The 15739-nt window shown below is 42.6% G+C and overlaps 1 protein-coding gene across 1 annotated transcript; it reads right to left on the bottom strand.

The window, feature by feature from the left end:
• Positions 1-1065: 1065 nt before the first annotated feature.
• On the bottom strand, positions 1066-4120 carry LOC127051291 (up-regulator of cell proliferation-like). Its single transcript, XM_050953378.1, has 2 exons — positions 1554-4120; positions 1066-1426 (listed from the first exon to the last, which is right to left on the bottom strand). The coding sequence occupies exons 1-2, from the start codon at positions 4064-4066 to the stop codon at positions 1066-1068; spliced, it is 2874 nt and encodes a 957-aa protein (XP_050809335.1). The 5' UTR covers positions 4067-4120.
• Between the last annotated feature and the right edge of the window lie 11619 nt (positions 4121-15739).

Below are 15739 nucleotides of genomic sequence, written 5' to 3'. Positions count from 1 at the left end.
ATCCATTCTCCTGATTATATGAATTTTTGATTATCTGATCTGGCCCTATCCCAATTAGACTGGACAAACAGGGTTCCACTGTAATTGGGTTCAGTACAGTCTTTCCCAGCAGAATGGTTATACTGAAATCCATTATATACTTCTATGCTTTCCCATGCTTGCTCTTTGGTTATTTCTCCCCAGGGCTCTGGGAGATTGGGGAAATAATCATTTTTATAGAGAGGAGGTTTCCATCCTGGGGTGGAAGTCTGGAACGTGCCATTGGAAACCATATAATTGGAACATAAAGAATCAGAGAGCTTGTTAGTGGTGATATCCTGTCTCCTCCAACCCTGAGCCCTTGTGGCCAATGTGTTGATGCAAAATGCTCCTTATGATTAGTACCTCTGGCTTCACAGGGGACTTTGCATAGTGGACACTGCTTCCCCCAGCCAAATATTTGCTTCAAGATTTCATCCTGTGGCTTCAGTTTCAGCTTGGAAAGTTTAGTTTCAATTTCTAAACTTACAAATTCAGCTAGCAGTTGTTCTTGCAGATAAGAAAGAAAATATTTAATAAACGAAGAAAATGTGTAAATATGTGCTGTGATTCTAGAACTTATTTGAGCTAAACTGCCTTTGAGGATGATTAAATATACTGGCAGCGTTTTACAAAATTTGATTAAAAATAGAAAGATTGTGTTCACTTTTTCACCTCTGGAGGGTCTCAGAGCATCTTGGATTTTCTGGAGAATTGTGGAGAGAATTTATTTCTCTAAACTGTCAAACCCCATGTCTATCTGTAGTCATCTATCAGTCATGTCCATATATAGGTTTTGACAAACCTTTCATAATCATTAATATATTTCATACAGTTCTGAGCATTCTTCTCCTCCAACAGCTTCTTCTGCATAAGGAACAGGAAAAAGCTCCATTTACCATATTCAGTGGATTATGCCCACCTAAGAAAGATGTTCACTTCCCACCACCCCCAGGTCTCTTGTTGATGTAGGTTTCTGAGCAGGGAGAAATGTTGAGGTCTCAGCTTCTCCAGAGGCTGCTAAGGGTAATTTTCTTGGATAAAATCTTAACACGTCTTCTGGAATTCAAAAAGAGTTTCCCGCAATTTGTGAATCTTCAAGACAATTTCAAAGTAAGTATTGGTGTGAAGTTCCTGAACATCATCCTGTTGTAGCCACTCATTGATCATAAGCAAGAATTCCGTGCAGTAAGTGTCATCATAGTCTGCTCTGGATTTGATCTTTTCTGCGGTGTATTTCTTGTAATTATACATTAAGAATTTAACAAGTTCTTGTGCTTTATGCTGATGCCGTTTGGTATAAAATTCTTTTACACGTTTAAAATATCTTAATTCAAAATACTTAACTTTAATCTTGAAAGGCTTTGTTTTATAACTTAACAAATTTTTCAATTTTGGTATCTTGATACTGGTGGTACTCAATTGATTCTCCAGGTCCTTTTCCAGATGGATCATCATTTTCTCAGCAAAAAGTATAAGCAATAACTTTGATGCTTTTTTCCTTTTTTCCTCAGATTCTCACTTGTTTAATTTACCTTTTTTTCTCCCTGTGGCTTGTTAAGAACATCTTTTCAAATACTTTCCTAAATATGGACTTGATAAAATCTGTTCTTTGCCTCTGAGGTACTTCTTTGCACTTGCTAATTGAATAATGTTCAGGTTCACATTTCAGACTAGTTGTTGTCCTGATAAATTCTTCTCTGTGTTTTTCTATCAGATGAAGAGTTTTTGCTCTGCTTTCAAAGTATTTGTTTGGATTATCCAATATCTTTTGTTCCTCACAAAACAGTTTGTCCTGATTCTCACAGAGTAATTTACCAACATCTAATTCATTGGGTGGCTGACTCTGGATGAAAGTTACTTTTTCAGATACTGAGGGGTCCATTTCCTCATTGAAATTATATGCTGACTCTAAATACTCCACATGAAGTTGGTTATAGGTCTTGTCTAAATGTCCATGCGTTACAGCATTCCACAGGCTCTTCAGACACTCAGTAAACTGGGGAATGTTCCTGATGCTTCTGTGACATGAAGAGCTCTTTATGGATTCAAACAGGTATTTCTTTAGCTCACACACACTCTCACTGTATCCAGTGTTCACTGGAGCCATGGGAGGGACTCCATGCCACAGTCCAGGGATGTACCAATTGTGTTTCTCCAGTTCATACGCTATAATGTCAGAAAACACCATTTCCCTGCTTTGTTTTTCTACTGAAGCTTTAGTCATTTCACACGACTGCTCCAAGAGGCGTTTCCTGTCTCTCATGTTTTGATCAGGTGCAGACACATCACTGATGTTCTGATGGACAAACTGGTGGTTGGGCCTGAGAAATGCGTGGACCACAATTTGCAGAACACTCTTCTTTTTGGTGGCATTCTCCAAATTAATGACCATTATGTCACTCAGTCCAGTCACAACTGTGGCCAGCTGATAGTTTTTAAAATGACAATCCTCCTGTCTGGTCAGTTCAGGGGCTTTCAAGCCTTCTGTGTCTATCACCAGGATGAAGTCACAGCCCAGCTCCTGCTGAAAGTTCTCTGCCACTTTAATGAGTGACATGAAGGCTCCTCGCGTACATTGGTCACTGCTCACTGCAAACTGCAGGCCAAACATGGTGTTGAGGAGGGTGGATTTCCCAGTGCTCTGTCCTCCCAGCACCGTTAGAACCAGCATTCTGGACCTTCCCCCCAGTTTGGCATGGAGCTGAGTCAGAACATCTGTTACGCACTGCAGTTGAACGTTGGGTGCATCTCCATCGATTAGCTCCATGGGAAACCCTTCCAGCATCAGGTCAGCAATTATTTCTGGGAGATAGCTGTATTTTCTTTGGGTTTTTAGCATTTTGCCTTCTTTCACCTGTGTGCTTTCTGTCTCATAAACATGCCCGAATCCACGCATGAAATGCTCCACTCTTAAGGAGTTGGCCTTCATTTGAGAAATCTTATTCTTCCTTGCAATGTTATCCAGATAAAGTGTCATCCACTTTAAGAAGTAAACATTTTCCTCTCGTGGGAGTTTTTCTATTCCTTGAATAAATTTCTCCATGCCATGAGCAAGGTCATATTGCTTGTGCTGTGTATATAATTTCAACCTATTCTCTCCCCCAGCGGGGGTATCTCCTTGCTGTCCTATTCTGCACTGTTCTACTCTTGGCATCTTCCTTGGATGGCGCAGGGGTCTCATAATTTCCTTCTTGTACTTTACCACATTACTTATTTCTTCGGTGATAATTTTAACACGTTTCTTTGCCCCCTGACATTCTTCGCAGTCCTCATCTACTTGGATTCCTCGTTTACGTGCATGAACAGCAATGCTTTCCATATTGTCCATCTTGGTTGTAGAATTCATTATTGTTCCTATGGTAGTCTGTACCTTTTCCACAAATTCTGTCTTATTCAAGAGGGTGGATTTAACCAGCACACAGGGTTTACACAATTTCAGCACAGGTGCTAACCTTACAAGTTGTTCATGGACTTCACTGTGTTTCTCAGCCTGGGCGTTGAGGATGAAGCAGTATTTCGTATCTGAACCCTCCAGAGATGATAATAGTTTATATTCTCTCTCACTGATGCTCTCAGTAACTATGAACACTGCTGAGGAGACCTGTGTTAAAAAGCTGAACTGTAGCCAGTGGGACTTAATGTCTCCACGCAGGTTTGTAACCGCAACGGGCTCTGCAAAAAGATCTGAACTCTCCTTCCCCGCAGGGAAATACCAGGAAATTTCGACCAACCCATCTGCGATTTCCCGAGGGACATTCCCAGACTCCATGTCACGATGGATGAAGAAATCGTGGTGCTGCTGGGAGGGGCTGAGAACCTCATTGAGAAGTTGGGACTTGGAGAAGCCGCAGCTCCCTAGTCGCACAAAGGAAATGGTTGGCATTTTGGTGAGCACCAGGCTCTCCTCCCTGAACCCTCTGCTCTCTGCCAGGGGGTGAGGCCTCCACTTCCTCACAATGTCCCTCATGGCCCAGAGCATTAGGGTGCACTTGGGGGTGTCAAGGGCAGGTAGCAGCAGAGGGAGGGCAAACTGGCACATGGACATTCTGAACAGGATCTCCTGCTGCAGGAAACTGTCTGAGCAAAGCAGAACGGCGCAGAGAACATCAAGGGAGTGCAGAGACTCACTAGTTTTTGCCTTAGTCACACAAACACTATTGCAATCAATATCTCCCTCTTTTTCCTTTGCTCCTTCCTCATCCCCCCCAATTCCTTGACTACCGTATGCCCTATGTACAAGACTTGTATTTCTGGCCCCCACATTCAAAGACATGACCTTTCTCATGAACTGCCAAGGTAAATCTTCTAACATCTGAGGAGTTTGGTTCTCTAGACTCTCTGAGCTGATCTTTTGGATATCTGTCAGCCTGAGCTTCTTTCTTCTGTGCTGCACCAGGTTTAGCTTTTCTAGGACTTGTTGTGTGGCTTTTCTTCTCTCTGCAGGAAAAAGATGAACATAAACTTTTTAGATGAAGTCATCTTAAACACAGTATCTACATAATGTTGGTCATACTTAGCACTGATGTCAAGGCTGAAGAACTCTAGGAGGGAGGTAGTCTCAACTTTAATTACAGAGATCCTATCTTACTGTTTAAGAGCTAGTTTTCCTTAGGGCAGGTCTACACTTAAAATGCTGCATCAGTACAGCTACACCAACAGAGCTGTGCTGCTGTAGCGCTTTAGTAGAGACACTTTATGCTGATGGGAGAGAATTCTCCAGTTGGCATAGTTAATCCACCTCTCCAAAAAGTAGTAGCTATGTCGATGGGAGAAGCTCTCTCACTAACATAGTGCTATCTACCTGGGGGGTTAGGTTGGTGTAACTCCATTGCTCAGGGGTGCGCATTTTTCTCGCCTCTAAGTGACGTAGTTTTACTAATATAGGTCTATAGTGTAGGACCAGACCTTAGTGTGTGAAATCCACATTCTGAATCAGATTGTTTTGAAAATTTCTGTACCTCATGAGGATTCCATGTAGACAAACAAACAAAAAAAAAAAAACAACCCCAAACCAACAACGAGGAGTCCTGTGGTACCTTACAGACTGACAAATTTATTTGGGCATAAGCTTTCATGGGTTGCAACCCACTTCTTCAGATGCCTCTGAAGAAATTGGTTCCAACCCACAAAACCTTATGCCCAAATAAATTTGTTAGTCTTTAAGGTGCCACAGGACTCCTTGTTGTTTTTGCTGAAACAGACTAACACGGCTACCACTCTGAAACTTGTCACCATGTAGGTTCAGTGATCCAAATTTGAGGTCATTTGGGCAAGTGGTTCTTTAGATAGAGAACTCCTAAAAATCATGCTACATCGACATGTTAAAGTTCTTACAATATTTTTGGACACACCTGGTGCTCAAACAATGGCTCTGATCTCACCCAGGTGGGACTGATCTCAGGTATTGTCCCGTGCCCCCTGCCTCTCTGGGAAAGCAATATTGATAAATTTAATCAGGGCAAACTGTTGGCTCTCCGATGATGCTTGAGCAAAATTGATGAGACAAAGTCATTTGTACATGGACAGTAGGACTGAGGCTCTGTTGCAAGGCAGAGAGTTTGCAGGTAACCTGTTGTCAGAGTAAATGGGTGGATCAAGATGACATGCTATAGTTTTGTAGCTAAGTGGTAGCCCTGGGCTGTGAGATCTAGTCCAGCCCTCGGCAGGTTTCGGAGAATGGTTCTTGTGCCTATTAATTGCATTCTGTATGGGTTTCTTCTGGAATTTTTGCTGTGGGAGCAAAGCTTCTTGTTTAAGAGCTAACATTTCAAAGTACTCTAAAGTCCACATGCAGGTTGAGATTAAAATGCATTGTTAAGGAGAATAGCATTAGTTAAACAAAGGGAAGATGAAAGTCTCCAGTAAGCAGCAGCATTATAGTAATGTAATCATGCCACATATTCAGTAATAGGACTTAGTGTGATCAAAGAAAAGCAAGTAGCTGCAACTCTCCTCAATGTCACAGTGATCAAAGGGGTTGCTGAGCATCAGGAAACACTTATAATACAGAGTCCTATTTTAGAGAGTGGTGTACATACGTTCTTAGTCATTCTTCATGTCTACTAATAATGGCACTACTTTGACAACTATTTCCAATGACTACTGCCAGCTCTGGAACGTAAAGTTAAGGGTGTGTTGTGGGGCTGGCTTATACCCTCACTTGGTATTTTTCAGAGGTTTAAGTTGAACCCTGGAGCCCAGCCCCACCGCCTTTCTACACTAGGGCTGTAGCACACAACACCTCACTTAAGAATACATAAAATAAAGAATCTGCCCCCTACCCTAATATTGGCTGGATACCACACTTTACCCTATCTCTTCTCCCGCTAGTGATCAGAGTCTTTACACTCTATAGGCAGGCCAGAAAAAAACTTTTCTCAACTGTTCCAAACTCTCAGAACCATACATTCTTTTGTAATATGTTCCCAAGGTCTCTTTGTATCTTCCATAGGCAGGTAGAGTGAGTGCTGGTTACATCATTGTACAACTAAGTATCAGGCTAGTTGTTATAAACCACACACACTCTTTATGGAGCTCTGGCCCCTTCTAGTGGTGGCTGAGCCACAGCCAGCAATTGCTGAGTCTCCTACAGCCTTGACTAATAATCAATCATTATTCACAAATACTGTCAGAAATTTATATTTCTTTCATGTAGCATAAAGTTGGATTCTTCCCTCGGAGGTTGAATTCAGTGAATAGTTTTGACCCATCCCCCTAAAAAAAGGTGGTTTGTTTGTTTTTTAAAAGTTAAATGTCCATTTTAGCCATTTTGAAACTAAATCTTTTAATTTTTCATTTTGAAATGGTGTTTCATTTAGAAACTTCACTAGACTAAAAAAGAGCAGGTGTATATGTGACGAACACCTGAAAATGACCCAAAATAAAATGTAAAACTTAAAAAAACCCTCAAACTTTTTTAGGTCAAATAAAATATTTTGTTCACCTCATAATTAATTTTATTATGTTTTTTTCCTTTTAGGTGGGAAAAAAAACAAAAATATGGTTTCAGTTTGTAAATTATTTTTTTTCCAGATTTTTTGCTTCAGCTAATGATAATAAAAAAATCAATCATTTGCTCAGCTCTATCTGAGATACATATATATTAAGAGCAAATACCTTGAAAAAGTTCTGGGTCTGCTGTTTCAGGAACTTGCTGAGTTTCTGATTTCGGCTCCTGGATTGATGAATCTACCAAGAGAAACACAGGAGATCCAAGTGATTAGTACTTATTCACTGACCCTCTGCCTTCCCTTTTGCGGGGGATAATGGTATCCTGCTATTCAACTCCATTCTGTGAATAAGATACCATCTGCAAGAAAGATTAGTTCTTAAAGAGACTCAGCCTGTACTTGTTCCTGCCCCAGCACCAAGCCCTGTCCTGGCTTCTGACTCCTTGCTCCAACCCCCAACTATGGCTCCTTTGGCTTAAGCTTTGGCTTCTGATTCCCTACTCTGACCTTTGGCTTCGCTGCAGGAGCTTGCCTGGACTGGATTCAGGTCTAACTGATAGGCCAGACTGTTGTTCCAACCATTAGGAAAGAATGCCCATGATTTGGTCACTGACATCTGATGTCCATATATTTTTAAAAGGATGATGAGAAATTGGAGAGGGTGCAATGAAAAGACACAATAAATAATTCAAGGTCTGGAGAAGGCACCTTATAGTGAGACATTGAAAGAGCTCAATGTGTCTGGTATATCAAAAAGGATGGGAGAAGTGACTTGTTTACGGTGTGTTAGTACCAGGGAGGAAATACCAGATACTAAAGGGCTTTTAACCCAGTAGAGAGAGGCAGAACAAGAACCAATAGCTGGAAGTTAAAACACTCCAGTTAGATATAAGGCACTGATTTTTAACAAGTATCAGAGTATCAGTATCAGACGTGTTAGTCTGGATCTGTAAAAGCAGCAAAAAATCCTGTGGCACCTTATAGACTAACAGACATTTTGGAGCATGAGCTTTCATGAGTGAATACCCACTTCGTCAGATGCATGTAGTGGAAATTTCCAGGGGCAGGTATATATATGAAAGCAGGCTAGAGATAATAAGGTTAGTTCAATCAGGGAGGATGAGGCCCTGTTCTAGCAGTTGAGGTGTGAAAACCAAGGGAGGAGAAACTGGTTTTGTAGTGGCAAGCCATTTACAGTCTTTGTTTAATCCTGAGCTGATGGTGTCAAATTTGCAGACGAACTGAAGCTCAGCAGTTTCTCTTTGAAGTCTGGTCCTGAAGTTTTTTTGCTGCAGGATGGCCACCTTAAGGTCTGCTATAGTGTGGCCAGGGAGACTGAAGTGTTCTCCTACAGGTTTTTGTATATTGCCATTCCTAATATCTGATTTGTGTCCGTTTATCCTTTTCCGTAGAGACTGTCCAGTTTGGCCGATGTACATAGCAGAGGGGCATTGCTGGCATATGATGGCATATATTACATTGGTGGACGTGCAGGTGAATGAAGCGGTGATGGTGTGGCTGATCTGGTTAGGTCCTGTGATGGTGTCGCTGGTGTAGATATGTGGGCAGAGTCGGCATCGAGGTTTGTTGCATGGATTGGTTCCTGAGCTAGAGCTACTATGGTGCTGTGTGCAGTTACTGGTGAGAATATGTTTCAGGTTGGCATGTTGTCTGTGGGCAAGGACTGGCCTGCCACTCAAGGCCTGTGAAAGTGTGGGATCATTGTCCAGGATGGGTTGTAGATCCCTGATGATGCATTGGAGGGGTTTTAGTTGGGGACTGTATGTGATGGCCAGTGGAGTCCTGTTGGTTTCTTTCTTGGGTTTGTCTTGCAGTAGGAGGCTTCTGGGTACACGTCTGGCTCTGTTGATCTGTTTCCTTATTTCCTCGTGCGGGTATTGTAGTTTTGAGAATGCTTGGTGGATGAAGAAACTTGCACAAATACAGACAGATATCATCTTCCTTTCCAAATGCAAATGGGTGGGCATCATACCAAATGGACTAAAGGTAAAAAATCCACTGCTATCTACATACTACATAGACCACAGTGAGAGATTATGCTATATTCTGTCAAAGAAACCGAGGAACCACCTGATCAGCATCCTATACAGCAAACAGGAAAACATCAAAAAAGAGCTCTCCAACCTGGAGACTCTCATTAATAACCAAACTTCCATACAAACGGACTTCACTAAAATGAGACAGGAGATCTACATTACTCACTTCATCTCTCTACAACTGAAAAAGGACTGTAAGCTGTCTAAACTCCTACCTGCCTCATGGGGCCACAACCGTGGTACCTCCAACCCACCCAGCAATATTGTCAATCTATCCAACTACACGCTCAGCCCAGAAGAAAAGTCTGTGCTATCTCGGGGACTCTCTTTCTGCCCAGCCACCTCCACCAACATGATACAGTTCTGCGGCGATCTGGAAGCCTACTTCCGCCGTCTGACTCAAAGAATACTTTCAGGACAACACTGAACAGCGCACTGATACACAGGTACCCTCCCACCAACAGCACAAGAAGAAGAACTCCACATGGACTCCTCCTGAGGGTCGAAATGACAGTCTGGACCTATACGTTGAATGCTTCCGCCGATGTGCACAGGCAGAAATTGTGGAAAAACAACATCGCTTGCCTCATAACCTAAGTCGTGCAGAACGCAATGCCATCCACAGCCTCAGAAACCACCCTGACATTATCATCAAAGAGGCTGATAAAGTAGGTGCTGTTGTCATCATAAACAGGTCTGACTACCAAAAGGAGGCCGCCAGACAACTCTCCAATACCAAATTCTACAGGCCACTTCCCTCAGATCCCACTGAGGAATACACTAAGAAACTGCACCATCTACTCAGGACACTCCCTACACTAACACCGGAACAAATCAACATACCCATAGAGCCCCAACCAGAGTTATTCTATCTACTACCCAAGATCCACAAACCCGGAAATCCTGGATGCCCCATCATCTCGGGCATTGGCACTCTCACTGAAGGACTGTCTGGATATGTGGACTCTCTACTCAGACCCTATGCCACCAGCACTCCCAGCTATCTCCGTGACACCACTGATTTCCTGAGGAAACTACAATGCATTGGTGACCTTCCAGAAAACACCATCCTAGCCACCATGGATGTAGAGGCTCTCTACATGAACATCCCACACACAGATGGAATACAAGCTGTCAGGATCACTATCCATGATGATGCCACAGTACAACTGGCTGCTGAGCTCTGTGCCTGTATCCTCACACACAACTATTTCAAATTTGATGACAATATATATCTCCAGATCAGTGGCACCACTATGGGCACCTGCATGGCCCCCCAATATGCCAATATTTTTATGGCCGACCTGGAGCAACGCTTCCTCAGCTCTCGTCCACTCATGCCCCTTCTCTACCTACGCTATATTGATGACATCTTCATCATCTGGACCCATGGGAAGGAGACTCTGAAAAAATTCCACCATGATTTCAACAGCTTCCACCCCACCATCAACCTCAGCCTGGACCAATCTACACGGGAGGTCCACTTCCTAGACACCACGGTGCAAATAAGTGATGGTCACATTAACACCACCCTATACCAAAAACCTACCGACCGCTATGCCTACCTTAATGCCTCCAGCTTCCATCCCAGGCACACCACACGATCCATTGTCTACAGCCAAGCACTGAGGTACAACCGCATCTGCTCTAACCCCTCAGACAGAGACCAACACCTACAAAATCTCCACCAAGCATTCTCAAAACTACAATACCTGCACGAGGAAATAAGGAAACAGATCAACAGAGCCAGACGTGTACCCAGAAGCCTCCTACTGCAAGACAAACCCAAGAAAGAAACCAACAGGACTCCACTGGCCATCACATACAGTCCCCAGCTAAAACCCCTCCAACGCATCATCACGGATCTACAACCCATCCTGGACAATGATCCCACACTTTCACAGGCCTTGGGTGGCAGGCCAGTCCTTGCCCACAGACAACCTGCCAACCTGAAACATATCCTCACCAGTAACTGCACACCGCACCATAATAACTCTAGCTCAGGAACCAATCCATGCAACAAACCTCAATGCCAACTCTGCCCACATATCTACACCAGCGACACCATCACAGGACCTAACCAGATCAGCCACACCATCACTGGTTCATTCACCTGCACATCCTCCAATGTAATATAAGCCATCATATGCCAGCAATGCCCCTCTGCTATGTACATCGGCCAAACTGGACAGTCGCTACGGAAAAGGATAAATGGACACAAATCAGATATTAGGAATAGCAATATACAAAAACCTGTAGGAGAACACTTCAACCTCCCTGGCCACACTATAGCAGACCTTAAGGTGACCATCCTGCAGCAAAAAAACTTCAGGACCAGACTTCAAAGAGAAACTGCTGAGCTTCAGTTCATCTGCAAATTTGACACCACCAGCTCAGGATTAAACAAAGACTGTGAATGGCTTGCCAATTACAGAACCAGTTTCTCCTCCCTTGGTTTTCACACCTCAACTGCTAGAACAGGGCATCATCCTCCCTGATTGAATTAACTTTATTATCTCTAGCCTGCTTGCATATATATACCTGCCCCTGGAAATTTCCACTACATGCATCTGACGAAGTGGGTATTCACCCATGAAAGCTCATGCTCCAAAATGTCTGTTAGTTTATAAGGTGCCACAGGATTCTTTGCTGATTTTTAACAGTGTGGGTGATTAACCATTCAACAAAATGCCACAGGAAGTGGTGGATTCTCCATCTTTGGGTGGCTTCCAGTCCAGACTGGAGGCCTTTCTGGAAGATGCTTTAGTTAAACATGAGTTATTTGGTTCAATGTAGGGGTAACGGGGTGAAATTCTCTGCCCTGGGTTATACAAGATTTCAGACTAGATGATCTAATGGTTCTGCTGGCCTGAAAATCTAAACTGATAAATGTAAGGTGTATAAACATTAAAATATGCCTTGAATACATATATTGTTAACAGCCATACACTCCTTCTCTGCCCCTTTTTTCAGGAAACTCTTCCCCTATTTCTCTATCAAAGATACAAAACAAGGTTAAAGGATGCATCCTGTTTTCAGTATAGAAGATCAGTCATCCATGCTTTAGCAACACATTAATGAAGATTCTTTAAACAAACATCCCATTTCCTATTCTTGGAGTAACAAAATTTACAAACTATAGTCGGTCACTAGGCAAGAGTCTCTCATAATTACTGATGTATGGAATTTCTCTCTCCCTCTGTTTAACTACAAAGAACCTATCACAGGTTTACAAACAATGGTAGCCTCCTGTTTGCCTATGGTTAGCAGGACACATTGTGTTCCGGGAGTTAAGTTTTAGAGACACATGTAAACACAAGTCATAGGTTTAAACCGATTAGGAACAGCGTTTCAAAAAACAGACTTCAAACTTCCTTATGCTTCAAGAAGCTAATATTTATATACAAGATAATCTTTCATCCCATTTGTTTGCCTTATGGCTCAGAGCTACATCTCTTCGTGAATAATCTGACTTGTTCCTCCACTGAAAAGTCTCATAGCCTATGCTAATCCCTTAAAGATGTGAAATGAAAGGTATTAGTTATAGTCAAAAAATGTATGGATCGTGTCCACTACATTTAGAAGAACCATGGATATAAAGGCCCCAAGTCCTTATCTCAGAAGTGACTTGAATCCCTAATCAATTTTTACAGGTTAGCTAGAAGTCGTTTCAGGTTCTGCTCCTGAGTTCCCGCCAATGTATGTTGCTTTGCAGACATATTTTCCTGTTTTTTTAAAACTTACTTTCTATTACTGGTTGTACAGGTGCTGGCTTTTTCCTTTGCCTGGGGGTGCTCAACTCCCTCGCAGCCCCAGGCCCTGCCCCCACTCCATTCCTTCCCCCAAGGCCTCACCCATGCCTCACCTCTTCCTGCCCAGTTCTGCCCCCTCCCCTAAGTGTGCCCTGTCCCTGCCTCTCCCCCCTTCTCCACCTCCAGTGCCTTCTGCACACCACAGAACACCTGATCGTGGTGGGTGGGAGGCACTGGGAGGGAGGGGAATGCATCCCAAGAAAGGGGGAAAAATCATAGGCAGGAGTTGTAGACCAAGCATCTCAGAGAGGTGATTAAGAAAAAGCAGAAAGCCTACAAGGAGTGGAAGATGGGAGGGATTAGCAAGGAAAGCTACCTTACTGAGGTCAGAACATGTAGGGATAAAGAGAGAAAGGCCAAAAGCCATGTAGAGTTGGACCTTGCAAAGGGAATTAAAACCAATAGTAAAAGGTTCTATAGCCATATAAATAAGAAGAAAACAAAGAAAGAAGAAGTGAGATGCTAAACACTGAGAATGGAATGGAGGTTAAGGATAATCTAGGCATGGCCCAATATCTAAACAAATACTTTGCCTCAGTCTTTAATGAGGCTAATGGTAGGATGACAAATGGGAATGAGAACATAAGAACGGCCGTGCCAGGTCAGACCAAAGGTCCATCTAGCCCAGAATCTGTCTACTGACAGTGGCCAGTGCCAGGTGCCCCAGAGGGGGTGAAGCTAACAGGCAATGATCAAGTGATCTCTCTCCTGCCATCCATCTCCATCCTCTGATGAACAGAGGCTAGGGACACCATTCCTTACCCATCCTGGCCAATAGCCATTTATGGACTTAACTTCCATGAATTTATCCAGTTCTCTTTTAAATGCTGTTATAGTCCTAGCCTTCACAACCTCCTCAGGTAAGGAGTTCCACAAGCTGACTGTGCGCTGCGTGAAGAAGAACTTCCTTTTATTTGTTTTAAACCAGCTGCCTATTAATTTCATTTGGTGACTTATAGATTTCATTTGGTGACCCCTAGATTTCATTTGCTGAGGATATGGAGGTAGATATTACCACATCCGAGGTAGAAGCCAAACTTGAACAGCTTAATGGGACAAAATTGGAGGCCCAGATAATCTTCATCCAAGAATATTAAAGGAACTGGCTCATGAAATTGCAAGCCCATTAGCAAGAATTTTTAATGAATCAGTTAACTCAGGGGTTGTACCGTACAGCTGGAGAATTGTTAACATAGTTCCTATTTTTAAGAAAGGGAAAAAAAGTGATCTGAGTAACTATAGGCCTGTTAGTTTGACACATGTAATATGTAAGGTCTTGGAAAAAATTTTAAAGGAGAAAGTAGTTAAGGACATTGAGGCCAATGGTAACTGGGACAAAATACAACACGGTTTTACAAAAGTTAGATCATGCCAAACCAACCTGATCTCTTTCTTTGAGAAGGTAACAGATTTTTTAGACAAAGGAAATGCAGTCGATCTAATTTACCTCGATTTCAGTAAGGCATTTTATATGGTTCCACATAGGGAATTATTAGTTAAATTGGAAAAGATGGAGATCAATATGAAAATTGAGAGGTGGATAAAGAACTGGTTAAAGGAGAGATTACAACGGGTCGTACTGAAAGGTCAACTGTCAGGATGGAAGGAGGTTACTAGTGGAGTTCCTCAGGGATCAGTTTTGAGACCAATCTTATTTAATCTTTTTATTACTGACCTTGGCAGAAAAGGTGGAAATGTGCTAATAAAGTTTGCGGATGACACAAAGCTGGGAGGTATTGCTAAGACAGAGAAGGACCAGGATATCATATAGGAAGATCTGGATGACCTGTAAACTGGAGTAATAGTAATAGGATGAAATTTAATAGTGAAAAGTGCAAGGTCATGCATTTAGGAATTAATAACAAGAATTTTAGTTATAAATTGGGGACACATCAGTTGGAAGAAACAGAGGAGGAAAAGGACCTCGGAGTATTGGTTGATCACAGGATGACTAGGAGCCACCAATGTGATATGGTCGTTAAAAAAGCTAATGCAGTTTTAGGATGCATCAGGCGAGGTATTTCCAGCAAAGATAAGGAGGTGTTAGTACCGTTATACAAGGCACTGGCGAGACCACATCTGGAATACTGTGTGCAGTTCTGCTCTCCCATGTTTAAGAAGGATGAATTCAAACTGGAACAGGTACAAAGAAGGGCTACTATGGTGATTCGAGGAATGGAAAACCTACCTTATGAAAAGAGACTCAAAGAGCTTGGCTTGTTTAGCCTAATCAAAAGAAGGTTGAGGGGGGATATGATTGCTCTTTATAAATATATCAGAGGGAGGGAGAGGAATTATTTAAGCTTAGTACCAATGTGGATACAAGAAAAAATGGATATAAACTGGACACTAGGAAGTTTAGACTTGAAATTAGATGAAGGTTTCTAACTATTAAAGGAGTGAAGTTCTGGAACAGCCTTCCAAGGGGAGTAGTGGGAGTAAAAGACATATCTGGCTTTAAGACTAAGCTTGATGAGTTTATGGAGGGGATAGTATGATGGGATAGCCTAATTTTGGCAATTCATTTGGCAATTGATCTTTGATTATCAGCAGGTAAGTATGCCTAGTGGTATGTGATGGGATGTTGGATGGGGTGGGATGGGATCTGAGTTACTACAGAGAATTCTTTCCTGGGTGCTGGCTGGTGAGTCTTGTCCACATGCTCAGGGTTTAACTGATTGCCATATTTGGGATCAGGAAGGAATTTTCCTCCAGGGCAGATTGGCAGAGGCTCTGGATGTTTTTCACCTTCCTCTGCAGCATGGGACATGGGTCACTTGCTGGAGGATTCTCTGCACCTTGAGATCTCTAAACTACGATTAGAGGACTTCAATAACTCAGACATAGGTTAGGGGTTTGTTACAGGGGTGGGTGGGTGAGAGTCTGTGGCCTGCATTGT

The sequence above is a fragment of the Gopherus flavomarginatus genome, chromosome 5 (assembly GCF_025201925.1).
Source record: "Gopherus flavomarginatus isolate rGopFla2 chromosome 5, rGopFla2.mat.asm, whole genome shotgun sequence".
Taxonomy (NCBI): Eukaryota; Metazoa; Chordata; order Testudines; family Testudinidae; genus Gopherus; species Gopherus flavomarginatus.
The sequence above is the reverse complement of the archived record's forward strand: the minus strand, read 5'-3'. Positions and strand labels throughout refer to the sequence as shown.

Coding starts and splice junctions, on each gene's coding strand:
- LOC127051291 (XM_050953378.1), bottom strand. CDS start 4,066: ATGTCCATGTGCCAGTTTGCCCTCCCTCTGCTGCTACCTGCCCTTGAC. Junction 1,427..1,553: donor AGCCACAGGGAGAAAAAAAG/GTAAATTAAACA, acceptor GAGTACCACCAG/TATCAAGATACCAAAATTGA.